General features: G+C 42.0%; 1 protein-coding gene across 3 annotated transcripts in view; it reads left to right on the forward strand.

The window, feature by feature from the left end:
- The first annotated feature begins 6503 nt into the window (after positions 1 to 6503).
- Positions 6504 to 20234, forward strand: part of NUP188 (nucleoporin 188) — a 46717-nt gene continuing 32986 nt past the window's right edge. For all 3 annotated transcript variants that reach the window (XM_048822471.2, XM_048822473.2, XM_048822474.2), the window contains exons 1-11: positions 6504 to 6576; positions 10426 to 10480; positions 11116 to 11189; positions 13782 to 13866; positions 14979 to 15059; positions 15539 to 15583; positions 16685 to 16777; positions 16899 to 17018; positions 17705 to 17916; positions 18457 to 18571; positions 19370 to 19570. In XM_048822471.2, coding sequence (XP_048678428.2) covers positions 6551 to 6576; positions 10426 to 10480; positions 11116 to 11189; positions 13782 to 13866; positions 14979 to 15059; positions 15539 to 15583; positions 16685 to 16777; positions 16899 to 17018; positions 17705 to 17916; positions 18457 to 18571; positions 19370 to 19570 — 1107 coding nt within the window. In that variant the 5' untranslated portion in view covers positions 6504 to 6550. The remainder of the gene's footprint in view (positions 6577 to 10425; positions 10481 to 11115; positions 11190 to 13781; positions 13867 to 14978; positions 15060 to 15538; positions 15584 to 16684; positions 16778 to 16898; positions 17019 to 17704; positions 17917 to 18456; positions 18572 to 19369; positions 19571 to 20234) is intronic.

Raw genomic sequence — 20234 nt, forward strand, 5'->3', positions numbered from 1 at the left:
TATTTTTAAAAATATTTTCCCCCCAGTGTTGCTGTGTAAAAGGGAAAACTAATGCTACACAAAGCACAGTCATATATATAATATAAACAAACTGAAGAGAGATAGTATGTTCTTTCTCCAAAATCTTTCAAGTTATAGTAATCTTAGGGGTTATTTCTAATTTTGGTAAGTAAAATTATTCAGACATAAATGTGACAAATCTAGTGTCCCTTTAAAATAGCAATTCTCCAGCATTTTAACCCATCTGGCCTTTCTCCCCTGGTTAATTAAAGCTCTTTAGTAGTACTAAATAACTTGGAACTTCTATCCAAGCTGATACTTTCTATTCAGTTATAAGTATTAGCAAAAGATTCTAAACAAATGGAGAAAACTCAAAACTTGGAGAAAAAAGCCTCTGTGATGGAACAAGACATTAAATACTCCAGACTATGGTGCAAACTTCCACTCATCTTAACGTACATCTGTCTGCCTTTGTCTCAGAGTCTCTCTCCTTCCATCTGCTATTAGTTTTATGACTGACTGCTTTACTTATTGCACCACCTTTTTTACCTCACTGTTTGTTTTCTCAAATAAGCAATAACGCTTTCATTATATGAGTGCAGGAGAAGATATCAAAGTCATAAAGAAAAAGAAGTGGTCACATCGGTCTAAACTGGACAGATTCCACTGTTTTTTGGAACTTGGTTGATCTTGGCAGTTCTAGTGGTAGCTAGGGACCAAATACAACATATTTCTGTCTACAAAGGGACTACACAGTGTCCACTGTACCTTTGTATTAAGCTGCTTAATAAATTTTGTTTGTTTCTAAAAGAGAAGAACTGCTGGGCCACATTTGTTACAGAGGGACATCTTGCATGTACCCTAAAAACACAGCTCAGACTCAGCCTGAAAACTGGCCACAGTGTTCTATTTTACTTTAGAAAATGTTCTGGAGATACAGTTCATGCATATTCTCCCAACTCAGTCTGAGTAAATTTACATTTAGATGCTTAAGGAGTGGTTTACGCATCATTACAATTCTGAGCTGAGGCATTTGCTCCTATCCAGCTCATCCTCTCCCTACACTTTGCCTCAGCCTCTTTCCCTCTCCAGATCCTGTTTCCCAGTTGCTGAAAGGGAACCCTTTGAAGCCTTCCCTGCCCATTTCACAGCCTTAGCTAGTCAGTCTCTTCTGAACAGATCTGTGCCATTATTAAAAAAACCCAACACTTTTTATTGTCATTATTAACATACATGAATTTTTCATCCAAGCATTAACAAATCTTATTCATAACCTGCAGTTGTTACCTTTAAAAGACCCATTTGTGTTTGGCTAATATCTTTCTCTGTGTTTAAGTCTGTTCAGATTTCAAACATGGTAACCACAGATTATAAAAATCTACTTATATAAGGCTGTCTGTCATTTTTTGGCAGTGAAAGGATTTCCAGTACTTTATTTCTCCATGTCACTAGTGTTAGGAGATCTGTCCTTTTTCAGGAACTAGCTATCATGCATTTGGTTGCTAGTAGCAAATGTGTTCTCAGTAGGGCCTTTCCTGACTCAATGGCCTTTTTTGGACTGTAACCTAATAGAATCACTATAGGTTCTGTGGGTAGCCTAACTTTAGTTATTTTGCAAATTCTATATGCTACTTTCCTCCAAAATACCATTATTTTAGGGCATTCCCACCATCTATGCAGAAAGGTTCCTACACCTTCACATTCTCTCCAGCATTTGGCTTTTATGTGTGTATATATATATATATATTCTTGAGCTTAAATGGAGTGAGGTACCATTGAAAAAAATATTTTGTAATAGTTTTCCTTAGTGGAAAGTAGTTGGAGTTTTTGCTTTTCTATTTCTACTGTTCCAAAGGAATATCTGTTTTTAGATCCTTTTCCCATTTTTCCTTAAAGGTAGCCTTATCTTGTAGATCCATCAGTAACATTTTGCTATACCATGTGGAGATCAGGCCCTTTAAAGTAGCCTTTTCCTGTAATTCATGTTTCTCCCTCCTTAAGAGTTTCCTAAAATGGGCTTCCTGCATGGGATATGCTATAATGGCTGCAAATAAATCAAACTGATATATTAATATTCCTCTTGAGTTCTTTGATAGTATTAATTTCCATATTTTTATCATTATGGAATAGCTGACCAAGGGTCAGCTCCCATACATTATACATTGGATTAGATAACCTCAGTTGAAACTCTAGATTGCTTGTGATGAGTTTAAGCAGGGAGGGGAAAGGAGTTACTTCTTTTCTGTATCAAATTCTATATGTGAGGTGTAATTATGACATTTGGATTGTTTCTTTTGTGTTCATTTAAATCTTTTAGGTAACAAAAAAAAAAAAAACAATTTACAATCCTGTTTTTCCATCTAGTATTTATGGGTGTCACCAGGGTACCAGGCTGAAAGTGATCTTAATTGAGCCATCCAATAATATTTTATTACATTTGGTACTGATAATCAATGACTAACAATTTCAATGCTGTAATGAATGAAGCAGGAATGGGCATCCTTGGAAAACACCGTAAGAAGACAAAACCTTGGGTCACAAATGAAATACTACAAATGTGTGACATTAGAAGGGAACATAAGAGAGACAAGAACAGCACCGAGGGAGCTGATAAATACAGAGCGATTGGCAGAAATATCAAGGAAGGAATGAAGGTGGCCTAAAATTGAAAAGTGTATCAATAATAAAAATAGCAAAGAATCCTTCTAGATTGTAAGAGATCTGCCGAAGAAATGGACCAAAGCTAACGCAATTCAAGACAAAGAAGGGAACAGTCTTACAGAAGAAAAGGACATCATCAATAGGTGGACAAATTACTGCTCTGATCTATACAACCAACAGACAAATGGTGATCCTAGTGTCCTAGACTGCCCAGATTTAACAGAGGAGGATGACTTTCCAATACTGCATGAAGAAGTGGCGACAGCTGTGAAATCACTCAAGAACAAAAAGGCTACAGGTATTGACAACATCCCAGCCGAACTGATGAAATTCAGAGGAGAAATAGTAATAGATGTACTCACCAAGATCTGCAACAAGAACTGGCAGACCGGTGAGTGGCCTTCCACATGGACACAGTCACTAATCATCACTCTGCCAAAGAAAGGCAACCTGCAATTTTGTTAGAATTACTGGACCATAAGCTTAATGAGCCATCCCAGCAAAGTGATGTTGAAAGTCATATTGAACAGATTAAAACCACAAGTGAAGAATATCATCGTTGAAGAAGAGGCTGGCTTTCCTGCTAGAAGTACCACCACAGAACAGATCTTCAATCTTTGTGTTCTATTTGAGAAGTACTTACTACGTCAGCAGGACATCTACCCCATCTTTGTTGACTTCAAGAAGGCATTTGACAGAGTATGGCACAAAGTTCTCTGGGTAACCACAAAGAAGTACAATGTTGGTCATAAGCTTATTATTACCATTAAACAACTGTAAGACAAGGCCAACAGTGCAGTTCTCATCAATGGCACAATAGGAGAGTGGTTTCGCACCACTGCTGGAGCCCAGCAAGGCTGCCTTCTTTCGCCCACACCGTTCAACATCTACTTGGAGCACATAATGAATGATGCCCTAGAAGATCAAGTATGCACAGTCAGGACTAGGGGGCGAACAATCTCAAAACTTCGGTTTGCTGATGACTTTGACGGCCTGGCAGATAGCTACGATGAACTTGCCAACCTTGTGAAACGATTAGATGAAACCATCACAAAATATGGCATGGAAATCAGTGCACAGAAAACCAAGCTGATGCCAAACAAACATGATGGGATCAGCTCACATATCACTGTCAGTGGACAAGAGCTGGAGACAGGGAAACAGTTCAAGTATTTGGGGCAATCATTACTGATGAAAGATCAAAGGCAGAAATTCTGGCAACTTTGCAAACAACAGCAATAGTGGCAAAGCTAAAGCCAATTTGGAGGAACAAGAACATCTCCCTGGAATCCAGACTGAAACTGCTGCATGCACTGGTCATCTCCATTTTTCTGTATGCATGCAAGACATGGACCCTTATGGCAGAACCTGAACGGAAAATACAGGTAGTAGAGATGGATTTACTTCCGTAAAATCCTGGGCATCTCCTACTTTGACCACGTCACTAATGAAGAGGTCCGCAACATCATCACCCAACGTGCTGTGTCATATGAAGACCTCCTGACAACTGTGAAGAAGCGCAAGCTGAAGTGGTATGGCCATGTAACAAGGTCATCTGGCCTGTCCAAGATCATCCTCCATGGGACAGGACAGGAGAAGAGAAGAGGTAGACAGAAGAAGAGATGGATTGACAACATAAAAGAGTGGACAGGAATGAACTTTACGGAGACTCAAGCACTGACACACAGTCGTCATGGGTGGAGACAATTGGTTGATTGCTCATCAGTGATGGTGCCCCAACGACCAATGCAGTTATGGGAGTGGTGATGATGATGACGATAACCGACAATCCCCTTTTTCAGAATGGGTTTATGCAGAGTTTTATTTGTTCTTAGTATTATAAATTTAATAATCCTTGTTTGAGTTTCCTCTAGAGGTTTTTGGAATGTATATTGACCGGCTGAAATATGAATTTAATTTTTGGCAACCAATACATTTTTATTGTTGCTATACAGCCAAGCTAAACTAAATGTATTTTTCCCAATCCAACAAATCATTTTTCAGTTTTGAAACAATGGGAGGAAAATTAATTTCATATAGTTGATTGAGGTTAGGAGAAGTAATCTGTGACAATTCTCCCTCACACAGGGCCAATACTGGCTTGGAGCAGTCTGTTTCTAGATATAGAAAACAGGGCAAGGACCTGTCAGTGGGAAAGGGCAGGGAAAACCCTATATGCAAACCAGAGGCAGAGGAACAGTTATTGGCCAACATGGACATTGAGCTCCAGCCCGTACAGCAACACCACCTAACTACCGCACCCAAATGGGCAAGTAACCAGTTCTGATGGTGTAAGCACCTTGAGAAGGCTGAAATCCCAAGTATGAATTTACATATGTCTGCTATTTTAATGCAGCTACAACATAATTTGAAAACTACACGCCTGTAGACGCGTAATGAGGGCTATTTTATCATTATCTCCTCTTGTCTCAACTGTCACCATTCCCCTCTCTATGATCTCTCCAAATATGAGCTCTTCAAACTCCAGCATGGGCTGGAGTGTCCCACTTGCTTACATACAGAACAGACCATGTTATTCTCATATTCAAACATCTTCACATGCTCTTTGTTCATTTCAGGATCTACTTTTTGTTTTAAAGCCCTCCATGGACTTGTCCCTATTTGCCTCATGGGTCCGGCCTCTTTATATTTGTTTCAGTTAGTACAAGCCTCCTTTTCTTTCATTTAGTTGCATGACTTCTTTACAGTTCCTGACAGCTAGAGCAGATTTAATTTCTCTCTCTCCCCATCTCTGATATTCATCTCACTTCACACATCAGCTAAAATAGAAAACATAATTTCATTCTTAGATATACTACTTAATTTCTTTCTCCACTTTCTACTTTGTTATTCAACTCCCACTATGGTATTTTGGGACACTATACTGAAGACACTATGGAAAACAGAAGTGTATTTATGTGTTCAATGAAGCGACTAATGGCATAAAAAATAATCCAGTCCACCTGGAAGCTGCAGCCACCTGGTATAAAACAAAGTATCACTATATTAAATCACTGAGCTCCCAAGACTCAGCTTTCCCATCTGTTGGAAAGTCCATAGTGTGTCTTTTCTCACTGGTTTATATAGGGCTTCACTAGGGGTATGTCTTCCCCGCAAAAAGAGGGGTGTTCTTTACTCAGGTTCGCTAACTACCTCCGGTTAAAATAGTAAGCGAAGGCACAGCAGCTCGGATTTTCGCTGGGGTAAGCGGATCGAGTTCAAGCCTACAGGGGAGTTTGGGGTTGAACTCGAGCTGCTCACCCGAATTAAAATCCAAGTGAGTAGCAAACTACTGGTCAGGAAGAAGACCCGGTGCAGGATAGACAAAGCGACCCCCACCCCTTCAGGAGCTTGCACCGTAACAGGCTCACCTCCCCGCTATACGTCTCTTGTTCACCCTCACACCCCACACGGGGCCCCATGTATAACACAACACCCCCAACCTGCCCCTGTAGCGGACCCGCTCCCCCTCAGAGCACTCCTCTTACCCTCACACCCCCCACGGAGCCCCGCAGCGCACCTAGCCCCTATCTAGCTCCACACTAGCCCTACGCTACCCTGAGCCTTTGCACCTATACGACTCTATAGCAGCCATCTCGGGTCCTGCACATTCGCGTACAGCAAGACCCCCTATAACCACCCCCACGCTACATTTCCCTTGGCCCCTATAGGGGACGCTTGTTGGAGTTGTCACCATACACCCCGCCGCCCCTCTACCCGTCTATGGCAGCTCCCTCACTAACTCACCTCACTGGACGCCGCCATCTTGCTGTCTGTGTCTGTCACATGATGGGGGACCCTGGGGGCGAGGGAAGGGCGGGTCCCCGTCACGTGATGCAGGCGCCAGGCTGGTGCGACGGGTAACGGGTCACGTGAGAGGGGAGCGAAGATGGCGGCTGGCGGGCTGTGCGCGAGGTACGGGAACGCGGGTGCCACTGAGGGAACTCCCCACTCCCCGCACACACCGGGGAGCTCGTAATTAAACGGCAACCGGGGTGGGGTTGGGAGGAGAGGGAGCAGGAGCAGGTCCTGCTCCCTCCCCAGGGCACCGGTCTGGTGTTTTCCCCCCAAAAGAGGCTCTTCCCCGTGACCCCCAGCCCATCCGAGGAGCTCCTCCCCGTGACCTCCCCCCCATCCTGACCCCTTTCAACTGCTCCCCCAAGCTGCCCTTCTCAGGAGAGGCCTCTCCCCGTTACCCGCTCTAGCAGCCACTTCCACAGAGCTCTCATCTCTTCCGAGAGTCCCCTCCCGCTCCAGTGACCGCCTCTCACCTGGGGCGAATCCTGCCCTGGAGCAGAGCTCACCCGCTGCTGCAAACGCACCCAGGGCCCCTGCACACAAGCCCCAGGCAGCGGATCGGGTCATTTGCCGGCCCTTTCTAAGAAGTTGGGGTCGCTGATTGAATGGCCTCATTGGTGCCCTCAGATTGGCACAGACTCTGCTCTCTGCCCCCCTAAGATGGAGTCTGTCCTGGCACCAGAGTCCCTTCTCCCAGCCTGCTGCGTGGTTGGTCCTGTTACTCCGTCCCACTGGGCTCTTATGAGACCTGCACGCAGGGCTGCTCTGCTAGTGGAAATCCCTGCTCTGTTTCTCACCTGCCTAGATGAGCTGACCTAATGACTTCCTCTGGTCCTGTTTGCAAATATCAAAAGAGAGGGTTCTCCCTGCGGTCATGAAATCTATATGCACGTTGTGAACTTATTCCATTGAGGAGCTCTTGGGGCTGTATGGGGGCTGCGGAGGACTATAGACCCCAGGTGTACTTAGGGTATAACCTACTTCCATTTGGTTTTTATTTGTCCCATCAGGATATAACGAACACATCCCTGTCTGAGACCTTTTCCTGCTTAGTGAGTGTGTGAAGGGGAATTGATGGGGTGTCGTTGTAGAGCCCCAAGAAACAATCTATTTTGACTAAAATAACATCAAATCTATTTCAGCATTTTACCACAACTGATCATGGCCAAGTTGAATATCAGTTGTCATGCAATCCTCTCCGCCTTCCTCCTCTCTGTAATAAAACAAGTGGTTCCCGATCTCTTGGGGCCACTGCAGCAATTTATTAGACCCTTAATATCCCAACCATACCAGCAAGACCTCCCATTTGGCTGTGGACACTTATTCTCTGGACCTTGGGCTCCCCTAAATCTTAGTCTTGAATCCTAGTCTGGTGAGTTAGAGCATGTACAGCTGAATGGAAGGTGGAAGTGGTGGCATAAGAGAACCTGGCCCGGAGGCTCAAGATTAAGTTGTCTGAATGGAATATGGGAGAGCCTGATGGTATCAATTACCAAGTTTTTGTAAACCTCTAACATGAAAATCCCAAGTAAACTACAATCCAACTATGATGTGAGCTGGACAGGAGAGCAAACACTGCAATAATTAATGATGCTGATGAAGTGTAGATCTGCCTCGTTCCTCCTAATTTAAATGTTTGGAAAGGTAATATGTTCTTTAGAAGTGACAGGAACTATTTGGGAAGGTGGCACAGGGATTAGCGGTGAATTAACATTTTCTTTGTGACAGGTTTCAAAGTAGCAGCTGGGTTAGTCTGTATTCGCAAAAAGAAAAGGAGTACTTGTTGCACCTTAGAGACAAACAAATTTATTTGAGCATAAGCTTTGTGTTTCTTTTGTTCTCTGGTCTTTTTTAAAAGGCTAAGTGTGATTTAACAAAAATAGAACTACTGTTTAAAGGGGTTTTGCTGCCAATTTGAAATCTCTGTTTACATCAAAGTTGCACATCTCTAGAAGGGGACGCCTTGGTTGAGTTGTTGTATGTCTATACACAACATTCCTGTGTGTATGACAGACACAAAAAATTACGTTATTCACTTTGCTTTGCAAAATGTGATGCAGTATAGTCTGTTCTTAGAGCTTTAACTTACAGAAGTTTACAAAAGCTTGAGGCCAGAGATCAGATTTTTACATCACAGGGATAGTTTTATGAGTGTGATATTCTGGGAACTGATTTGCCCTTTTAAATGAACACTACATTACCATAAGTCTATGAAATATACATAGGATTTTTTGCTCTGAATAAGATGCCTCATGGGCCACTTTGCACAGAAGGTGTCCTCATTGTTTTTGGAAATGCTTTTGAGTCTTGCTGGAAATGAGTACTGTAACACCTCCAAAGTCGATGGAAAGAAAGCCTGACTCCAAGTAAGATTTTTGTTGTGGTGTTTGGATTATACTAGTGCCGAGTCCCCAGTTGGAAGAGAACCACCGTTTTGCTCTATGTAAATATATAGTAAGAGAAAGTCGGTGTTTCAAATAAGCATAGAGTCTAAATAAGTAAATTGGCTCCAATCAGAGGCCTGTTTTAATCACAGAGGAGGTTTGGCAGGAGTGGAAATGAGTCGAAGTTGGCTCAGCCATATTGATGTTCTACATTACAAAGATTCCTTTCTTGGGAGAACTCTATGATCATTTAGTTCTCTGCATAGAACAGAGGGATTGCACCCATATTTTGTTGCTTAATCATATCAGGATATGTTCTTTAGCAATGGATTATAGTGCAATTCCAGATTTAGGGCATGTCTGTATGAACACTTACTGCACAACAAGCTGGTGTATAAATCTGTAGTGCTCCAGTGTGCCATGCTTGAACTGTCTGTGTGGATTGTGTTGCTGTGCACAAAAAGTTCCCTTATGCACATTGATGTATTGTGATTTGACAGCAGTATGTCAATGTGCAGTAGAGAACTTTATTACTCAGCAGAAGGGTCCACACAGACAGTTAGTACACAGCATGTTGGAGAGCTGTAGATTAACACCCCAGCTTGCCATGCAGTAAATGTTCATGTAGACATTGCCTTAATTTACTCAAAATAGGACTCTAACTTCCCAGGTCTATTCTGAATGGCAGCAAATCAGTCTGCAAATATTTCATTCTTTAAGTCTTACAAAATAATGCCTCTGGTGGCTTTTGGTACTTTCTCTGGAGGTGTAGATGACTTCAGAGCTGCCACTTTCGTTCTCTGTTGTTCTAAATATCTTGGGAGCTCATCTGCTGATTTGGTTCTCTAGATGGTAATCTGAGAAACTGTCAGATGAGCATATTTCACATAACCTGTCTGTTCATCTGTAGACAGACATTGCATAGCAGTCTTTATTGTTTAGTTTAACTCCTGACTTGGATTACATTGCCACCAGAACATCAATTCCTTAAACTCCAGAAATCGGTATTTTGGAGGTTGCTGTTTGCACAGCTGTTTTAAATAGATAGATTTTGTTCATGACATTTTGCAGAGTTGCACCTTCCTTTCTGAGATCTGGTAGGATAAGGATTTGATCTGAAATACTTCCTAACACAGACTGATTGCCTTTACTTCTGTGTTCTTAGTGAGTGAGTGGGACACAGATACAAACAAGAGGCTTAGTTTAGCTAAACTATGCTGAGTAGTTCTGGCAAAGTTTGTGCCTTTTGGGAAACTGGTGGAATTTCTCTCCTTGCTTTGATATTGTTCCACCCAAGGAGGAAGCTGTGAACAGCAGTGAACAAAACTGAATGAAAGATCTCTACATGCTTAGTTTGGTTTCCTTATACTAACCGTAGGCATCCAAGTAGCAAAACTGGATTGAACCAAGTACAGTAGCTGATATAAATGTGCTTTCCCTTTGGTTTAGGTTTACTCATTATCTCTTACCACTTTATCTGCTCTAAGTGAAAACCAAGTTTAAAAGCTTATAGGCTGAACATCAGCCTTGAGTGATGTTTAAATTAGAGTGAGAACTTTGTGTTTTTTCTCTTTATTTACAGGAGCAGCAGAGAACTCTGGACCATTCTGCTGGGCAGATCGGCTTTGAGGGAACCTGTAAGTAGAGGTCTTGCTAGGCAGCTTTACTTGTTACTGAACAGACGTGTGGCCTGATAACCCTTCTGTGCTGTGCGTAAATGGCAGAATGCTAGTGAATCATGTTTTGCTGCTCTGCCCCCTCTTCCCCCCCAAAATATTCTTACTGTGAGTTTTTTGTTCCTCTACTTCCACTCCTTGTTTATTCTCTCGTTAGCTGCTGCAGCACTGGAATGGTATATGTGCAAAGGTGGTTCCCTTTCTGGGGTGGACACAAGTGCTGCTTTCCAGATTGGCTGGCTCGGGGTATTCATGAGTGGAGTAGCCTGTTTCTGTACTCCCTGGGATGGAGTCCATGATTTCAAGAATGTTCCCAGAGGTTGGAAATCCAAATCCATTTCTGAGCCGAGCCTGCTGTCTCCTCCTTCCCCTCTCCTTCCCACAGTTAGGCAAAGCAGCAAGCTGTTCTTTCTCATACAAATCTACACTTTGAATCAGAGTCTGAATCACAGATGTTCTTCATGCTGGTCTTGTGTTGTTGCTGTCCTGTTCTGTGTGTGGTGTTGGAATTTCATTGCTTAGTTTAAATTGAACAAATCTGATATTGGGCAGAATAAGGAGATTTGTCCATTCAGTGTTGTTTTATTCTCTTCTAGGCTCAGATTGCAGCAGAATTGAACAAACATTGGCAGAGGCTGCTAGAGGGGCTTTTATACTACAAACCTCCCAGGTACAGTAATTGGTTGATGCTAGCATCTGATAATAGGCGCCTAGATACTACTGTGATAGGAGCCTTAGATAAACAGGCACTGCTTAGTAGAAGAACGTGCTGAATATTTCCCAGTGATGCAGCAAAAATATATTCTACCCCCTTCATATGCCAATTACTGCCAGGTTGCAGGGGGTTCACTATTCACATGGAGAGGAGAAATTTAGAAGGGGTGCTTCAGTGCAGTTAATATTATTTTGGCATGAAAATACCATGTGTAGAAATAACTCAAGTTCTTGTCTTCTCCCAGCCTATGTTAGATACCTGTTCATCCCAGCCTCTTGCTGAGTTACAGTAATCATGTACCAGAATCTACTGTGCCTCTATAGCATCAGAGCCTCTATAGGTTATCTAAAGATGAAGCTTCAATGCAGAGGAATGACTCCTCTTGATACTTAGTCTTCTCAAAATGAGATCCAGATTCTCACATTGAAAGAGTGAGAATGATTATCTATCTATGTTTATTATAGCTGTAACCGTACCTTGGTTTGTGCTTTTTTGTAGTCCATTGGCATCTTCATTGATAAGAGCGATGTCGTCAGGAAAGTCTAGATCAAATAGCGTTGTATTGTTCCATTTTAGGCCAGGTGTACAACTGTCGCATTGTTTTAATCCATAGTCGATGACTAGCATAAACAAAAATGAAGACAGGATGCACCCCTGCCTTATACCTGTCTTGATACCGAATGGCTTACTCAATCTATTTTCCATTTTAATTCAGCATTTTGACGTGGCGTAGAATGCCTTCATAATGTTGATTAATTTTGTTGGAATTCCATATTGTTCCACAATTTTCCACATAGTTTCTCTGTTTACACTATTGAATGCCTTTTGAAAGTCCACAAAATTGATGGCAAGACTGCCTTGGAATTCAATTGTGTTCTCAATAATCCATCTCAGGGTGAAAATAGAATCTGTGCATGATCTCCCTTGTCTAAATCCAGATTGTTGTTCACGTAGGATGATATCCATCTTTCCTTTCATTCTGTTCAGGAGGACTGCTGCTAATACTTTTCCTGTGACAGATAAAAGTGTTACTCCCCTCCAATTTGAACAATTATTTGGATCACTTTTCTTTGGTAACTTGATTAGCATACTGAGGGTCTGTTGCGGTTCAAATACAAGACAGCACAAAGCTTTAAGCAAGCAAGCAGGCTGGTCTGCCAACGGGCTGCGCTCCTGTCAGCTTTCCACCCTCTCTTTTATTCTTTCTCTCCCCCCGTGCATTACATACTCCAACAGATAAAAGGAATACACTGGCTTTGTTTAATATTCTTATTTACCAATTTCTGTCTACCGCATTCCTTGCTCTCGGGCCTTGAGCCCAGTCCTGGGAGGCTTCCCACGGTTCATGTCATCTGGGCGAGATTCCAAGGTTCATGCCCTTGAGAGGAGCCGTGAGTGCACTGCTCCTACACAACACTCCGGGTGTGCCCTGAATGTTGCCAAGTGCATGAACCTTGCATGAATGCTACAAGGGTCCATTCTTCCAGTACTTTCTCCCCTGTCCATATTTTGTTGCACAGTGAACAGATGACTGATTCCACGTCTTCACCTCCATATTTAAGCATTTCAGGATGAATGCCATCCAACCCAGATGCCTTGTTGTTTTTCAGCTTCTGCAATGCTTTTTTTTAGTAATGGAGAAGATACGTTTGAGATACAATGCAAAAAAATGTAAAGTCATGTTTATGGGGACTACAGGGACAGAAATCAGAAGTGAAGAAGAGAAACTGGAGAAGGTGAACAATTTTACGTATCTTAGAAGTACCATCAGCCAAGATGATCCTAGTTCCGAGGAAATTTGAAGAAGAATCGGGAAGGCAAACACTGCATTTGGAAGACTCAAAAACATCTGGCAACTAATAAACATCTCCCTCAACACAAAACTGAACAAAGCAATTGTTATCGCCATCACAACATATAGCAGTGAGATATGGCAATTTAGCAAGAAAGATAAGCAAAAGCTGGATGCATTTCATCACATATGTCTGAGAAGAATATTGGGAATAACATAAAGAGATAGGAAGATGAATGAAGAAGTGAGAAAAATTACTGGACAAGTCACCCTCTCACAAATAATCTACAGAAGAAGACATCAGTGGCTGGGAAGTGTGCTGAAAATGAAAAAAGAACGCTTACCAAATACCACCCTTGAATGGAAGCCAGAAAACTCAAGAATAAAGAGAGGAAGATGGCAGATAACATGGACGTGAATAGTTCTGGACCACATCAAGTACCTCAACATGAAATGGGAAGATTTGGAGAGAAGGGCAGTTGACAGGCAAGGATGGCAAATGTGGGTAGCCCAATGTGTAGCAAAGCATAGGATGGACTAAGGTCTAACCGTACCTTGCATTGTACATGAAGTGAACTGTGCCAAACAAGTCCTGCACTGAGGTTATATTAAATATAGAAAAGCCAGAACAATCACTGAAAAGTCTAATTTTAAACTGACAAAAGCCAGGGATTTTGGAATTAAGCCTTTTTGTTTTGCCTCTTTGTGACTTTAATGCATTTTCATGACTAAAAGGTTTTTCTTTCTTTCTTTAGTGCAATTTCAGCTGAAAAAGTAAAAGCTGATAAAGATGTGGCTGCTCCACTGAAGGAACTGGGCCTGAGGATCAGCAAGTTTTTGGTGAGCAGAGGTCCTAGGCAGCTTAATTCCTGCCCTCACACTTAGAATGCAGCCAGAGACTGGGTTTGTGCTTTCTGTTGTTGACGTGGTGTATCTTATCTCCGAAAAAGATAACTGAAGTGTAATCTTTTCTAATTTATCTCCTGCTACCTGGATAAAGAGTTACTTTCTCTATGCTGAGGCTTTTGCCTGCAGTTTTTCTTCTCCGATTCCCAGCTAGATACATACTTCTTTGTGCAGTGAGAGTTTGTCAGATCAAGTCATATGTCTCACAGGTATTTAACTAAAATAATAAGAGTATTAAATTCTGAAGCTCAGTTAAGTTTAATAAGCTGTTTTAATGTTCAGTAGAAGTGAATTTAAGGCTATTTTCAATTCTTATTATTCTAAACTAAGTTATAAGCAAGAACTGAGACAGTAAGCTAAAATTTTCCAAAGTGACTAGTGACGTTTGGGTTCCTTACTATTTGGTGCCTAAATTGTGACTACCTAAAAAGCTGTTTTTCAGGAAGTGCTTAGCACTTGCCCTTTGAAAATCGTTGTTTTTTTTTTTTTTTAAAGGCATCTCAAACTGGACACTCAAAATCCCATGTCATGTTGGAAAATCCTGACTAATTACCCACAGAATTGGGTTCCTTCTAATCAGAAATAGAACAAGGCGATCAGTTTATGATAGGACCCGTATTTAATTGATCCATTATACTCCTGCTGGAGCTGAACTAGCCACTTCTACATTATTTGAAAACGTACATGTTCTGCTTTCAGAGGAGACCAGTTTACTGACACTTTTTGGAAGAATTTATTCCAAAGGGAAGAGATGCCTGAATATTTGGACAGGTTTCAGAGTAGCAGCCGTGTTAGTCTGTATTTGCAAAAAGAAAAGGAGTACTTGTGGCACCTTAGAGACTAACAAATTTATTTGAGCGTGAGCTGCAGCTCACTTCATCGGATGCATTCAGTGGAAAATTTTCCACTGAATGCATCCGATGAAGTGAGCTGCAGCTCACGAAAGCTTATGCTCATATAAATTTGAATATTTGGAGTGACTTTACACCTTTTGATAAACTTAGCTGCCTTGTCTTATTCCTCTCTGCGTCTCTCTCTTGTTTCAGGGGTTGGATGAAGAGCAAAGTGTGCAGCTATTGCAGTGTTATCTTCAAGAGGATTACAGAGGGACCCGGGATTCACTTAAGGTCTGTAGTAGGTGCCTGCATCATGCTACTGTCCCTTTTCCTCCTTAACCCCAGTGGTTCATTGACACACATGGTTGTGCATGATGCTGAAATCCAGATTTGGAAATTATTTTGGGACCTTTCCCCCCTGAATTTCTGATGTTCAGTACATTACAGAACATGAGCTGTCTGGGGTCCAGGTCCAATCTTCTAGTATATCCTGCCTGGTGTGAGTCTGAGATTTATCTGAACTCTTAGCCATAGGAATGTACTGACAGGTGTCTGAGAGAGAGGGGTAGGGGTGAAAAGGGGAAAGAATGAAAGGAGTGAGAGGTAAACTCATGCTTGCAAGTGAGAATCTGTGCTCTGTAACTCTGAAATCTGTCCTCTCACAAGAAATGATGTCTTGTATGCCTTTCATTGGTTTTAGTATGAATTTTTTGGTGACTAGTGTAGGTGCATTAAGGCCACTTCCTTATTCTGTTGTGTTTTGATTGCAGACTGTCCTGCAGGATGAAAGGCAGAGTCAGGCTCTGATGCTGAAGGTCAGTAGTTTTCATTTTTATTTTCATTTTAAAAGAGGTGTTGGCAAAGAATTAATTTTGTTTGCTATTTGTCAGGAAAAGCTGGGAATGGCTGAAGTGTCCCTTCAGTGTCAAGAGCAAATCTGGGGGGATTTTTCTAATTCATTTGTGAAGTAGTAGTAATACCTTGCTCTTTATATAGTGATTTTCATCTCAAAATGCTTTACAGAAGAGTGGCTGGCCATAGACTAGAACAGCATGAGCAGTTACTCTGTACAGGGACCTTTTGGCTGTGCTGATGGAAATTGGACCATGAAGGAATAAGCACTCCTAGGATATCCACAGCTTTGCATTCATGTGCTTAGTTGTCATCGTAAGAGATGACTTTGGAAAGGGGACTGAAGATCACATCTATGTAGTTATGGATCCAAGAGGATAAAGAGATGAAATCTCATCTCTCCTTGTTTGCTCTACCTTGTTCCTTTCTTTTTCAGTTAGCAATGGAATTATAGAACCTGTTTTAATATATGAAGGGGGTGTGCGTGAACTTGCAAAAGAGTGAACTGGATGCTTTTGTCAGATGACTTAAACTCGGCGCTCCTGACTCACCGCTGTTCGCTGGGCCGTGCTGCCCCCGCCCGGGAATAAGTTGGTCAGGAGGACTCTGTGCAGCCATGGCATTTAAAGATAGTGGCAAAGCACCTGTGGAACAGGAAGTAGCAGTTCACCAAATTAGAATTACCTTGACGAGTTGCAATGTAAAGTCCCTTGAGAAGGTCTGTGCTGACTTGATCAGAGGTGCCAAAGGAAAGAATCTGAAAGTGAAGGGACCTGTTCGCATGCCTACTAAGACTCTGCGAATCACTACTAGGAAAACACCTTGTGGTGAAGGTTCTAAGACCTGGGATTGTTTCCAGATGCGTATCCACAAGCGTCTCATTAAACTATCTAACTGAGTCATGCCATTATGTTGAAGCGTCCATTGTAGGTAGTGCCTGGGCGTTGTAAGTTTATAAGCATAGTCACTGCAGTTTGGTGGGAGGCATCAGTGATGAGATAAGGGGAGGAAAGAGAGAGTTAGACACAGCAGCAAGTGATGCTGATGGCATTGTGTTTTCACAGCTTGCTGACTATTACTATGAAGAAAGAATGTGCATTCTGCGCTGTGTCCTCAACCTACTCACTTATTTTCAGGATGAGAGGCACCCCTACATGGTGAATACTTGAATCTTTTCCTGAATCTGATCTCGCTGTTAAGTGACACACTGTCTGTCTGTCTATGCATCTAAAAAGCTTATACATGTGTATGTGTAATGTTTGGGTTATTTTTTGAAAGGCACAATACTCACAGTGTGTTGAGAAGCTGGACAAGGAACTGGTTCCTAATTACCGGAAACAGTTTGAAGATCTATACAAAGCAGAAGCTCCTACATGGGAAACGCATGGAAATCTCATGGTATTTTGAAAATTATCAAAAATTATCCTTTATCAGAGTTGTACGTTCTTTCTTCACTACCTTGTTGGCTAATTAGTACAAAGTGAATATGCTAAAATGAAATTAACAAGGACATTTTCAGCCTTCTAAGGAACTTAAGGAAATTGTTTCCCTTTGGTAATACTCTGAACACATTTAGTTTCAGGAACTAGGCTCTAATCTTGAGATCTGAACTCTGATCCCCTTTGTAAAAAGCCCATTGAGCTGTCACTAGATCACCAGGGTTTTGGAGTGGTGCATAATCTGTTTTAAGCAGCCAACTCTGTTTACTCTTAGTAGTGTTTTATTTAATTTTTAAATAAAACCTGCAGAATTGTGAAACTGAATCACCTGGCATCCTGGCAACTTGGGTAGTGTCCCCTGGGATAGGGTAGATGTTTTTCCTGTCTTCAGCTCTGTGGGCTGCATAAGGATCACATAATCCCAATGTCACTGATTTTTACCTTAATCCCTTAATGCTATATGTTGTGGGATGCAGCAACTGCCATTGAGGGGTTGACTTTTAAACAGCGTTTCCAGTGTGACGTAAGAGCAGGTTCTCTCACCATTGGAGCAGACTGATTTGCCCCAGTCACTCTCCATTTCAGGTTGCTTCAACTGACATGCTAGTTTCAACATATAACGGTAGGACTCTACTCCTTGTACAGACAGAGCGCCAGGTGTCCCGCTGGTTCGTGCAGTGCCTCCGCGAGCAATCCATGCTCCTAGAAGTCATCTTCCTTTACTATGCATACTTTGAGATGGCACCCGATGAGCTGCTGGCCTTTGCCAGGCTTTTCAAAGAACAGGGATTTGGCTCTAGACAGACCAACAGGCATTTGGTGGATGAAAGCATGGATCACCTGGTAGATCGTATTGGGTAAGTATTGTGTATATGTATGGGATTAGTGTGCAATTGAACAAATCTCTTGTTCAATACAGAATATAGGTGTATTTCATGATGGTGCCCTCCAAAATCGCTATTTGTGTAAACTTTGGCTGGTTATGACCTTTGGTTTAGTTTATAAAAGGTTTCTTCAGATTGGACTGAGACACAGCAAGTGGCTATCTGGGCATTGAAAACCTGTTATGTGGCATGTAACATGGTAGAAATAGGCAGAGGAAGAGAGGCCATCTTCAAATCAGAATAAATAGCTTTTCTATTTTGTGACTATTCAACCAGCAGTAGATAATTTTGAAGACCTAACTTGTCATTTGTTGGCACATCAAGATCCAAGAATTTATGTTCTTTGGATTATTGCTCTTAATTTCACATAATTTTTTGCTTCATCAAGGGAGTAATAGGTAAATGTAAAGCTGATGGACTTTTCCATTATCCAGCCTTTACTTCCCCCTTTCCTACTGAATCTTTAAATTGAGTTTCTTTTTCTTGCTTCCTTCCCCCTGTCTCCCACTCCAGCTACTTCAGTGCTCTTATCCTGGTGGAGGGCATGGAAATTGACTCCCTCCATGAGCGTGTGTTGGATGATAGGACAGAGGAACATAAATTTGCCAGTAATGGGCATATGCACCAGGTAAACCTTCAATAAGTCTCTTGACATTTGGAGCTCCTCTGTAGTTAGAGATGGTTGTGATTGCCCAAGGTAGAGCTGCGAGAGCTCTGTAGGCAGGACTTGTCTGTGATGTTCTGGGCTTGCAGATCGACTGAACTAACGTCTACAGTACAATATGGGGCAAGTAAGAAGGAAATGAATTATTAATTTCTATTTATCTCATAAGAAAGTGGTTTATCTTCAGGGTTTCCCTAAAGGTTTTAGGGAAGGGTGGGGAGGAGCTAAGACATGGTCTTAATATGGACATCAAAATGGGGAGAAATTAAATATCTGCGGTGTAGTATATTTGAAAGATTTTCAGGAAGAAAATACGTGGGAGCTAGAAAAGCACAGTGAGGTCATTGAGTTAAGGAGGAAACCACTGGTGTTGCTCGTGCTCTGACTGATCTTTGCACACCTGACCTGGAATTTCACATTTATTATAATTTCACTGTGACACTTATAACAAAACAACAAACTTCAATTTAAACAAGGGGCTATCCATTATTTTCATTAGAGTTGTGTGTCCTTTATTTTTGTGACCCTCTCACCTCCTTCCCCAAAGTGTATGAATCAGCCTGACAGAAAAAACATGCCAAGCAGTTTCTTCCTGAAAGTACAACTTGTTCAACTCTATAGATCCTTGTTTTTATACAAGACATTTATCTGCATGACTTAGGTGATTATTGGAGCTAAACCTCAGTCAGCTGAGTGCTTGCTGGGTCAGGGCTTCTTTCAGTCTATCTTGATTTCTTTGCTTGTGTTCTGTCCTCTGAGCAGGAAATGGACCATCTGCTGCTGACTTTAGGGGACATCTCTCATCATGCCCCTGTGCTCTTGGCCTGGGCTTTGCTCCGTCACACAGTAACCCCAGAGGAGTCGACCAGTGTGATCAGGCGAATGGGAAGTACTGCTATCCAGCTGAATATATTCCAGTATCTGACAAAGCTGCTCCGATCACTCAGCAGTGGGGGGAAGAATGTAAGTTTCTCATTGTCATGTTTGTAGGCTCTTCAGGGTGAGGGGGCTCTATGGTATTGGTAGTGTGAAGATGTGGGGGACGGTAGGTTGGTTAGGCCATTGTTTTTGTAAGTCTAATTCCAGCCCTGAATAGAGCGCTTGGTGAGGTGTTGGCCAGGAAGTGACATCAGTTTTGTTGTTTCAGCTCTTTTCTATATAGAATGGAAGTTAACAAAGTGTTTGTAGGTTTAGAAGGTAAAATAAAAATGTATTTCCCCAAGTCATTCTGCTTGGGACTAGATCTGGCCGGAGAAGGTCCAGATCTGGCCAGTGATTGGAAAATCTGCTCTTTATATCTATCTGTATGTGTGTCTCAACATTTCAAGAGCCTTGTGCATTGATGCATCTTGGGTCCCTCCTGTTCTGTGCCTGTGGAACACAATAATTTTGCTTAGTCTCCTAAGGGCTGTGTAATGTTTTGGTCTGATTCTGTTTGTTGGGATTAGTCTGGAGGTAGCTGTGTGGTGTTTAGTGGACTGTGAGAGACGGAAGATCAAAGAGGATAATCTGGTGGTCCCTTCTGGCCCTAAACTCTATAACTTCACGAGCGTTCTGTACTATTATACTTATCTTGTTTATTAAGTTGACTCCACAGATGCAGCAGTTGCAGCTTTTGGCTTCTGAC

Source organism: Caretta caretta, chromosome 16 (genome assembly GCF_965140235.1).
Source record: "Caretta caretta isolate rCarCar2 chromosome 16, rCarCar1.hap1, whole genome shotgun sequence".
Classification (NCBI taxonomy): domain Eukaryota; kingdom Metazoa; phylum Chordata; order Testudines; family Cheloniidae; genus Caretta; species Caretta caretta.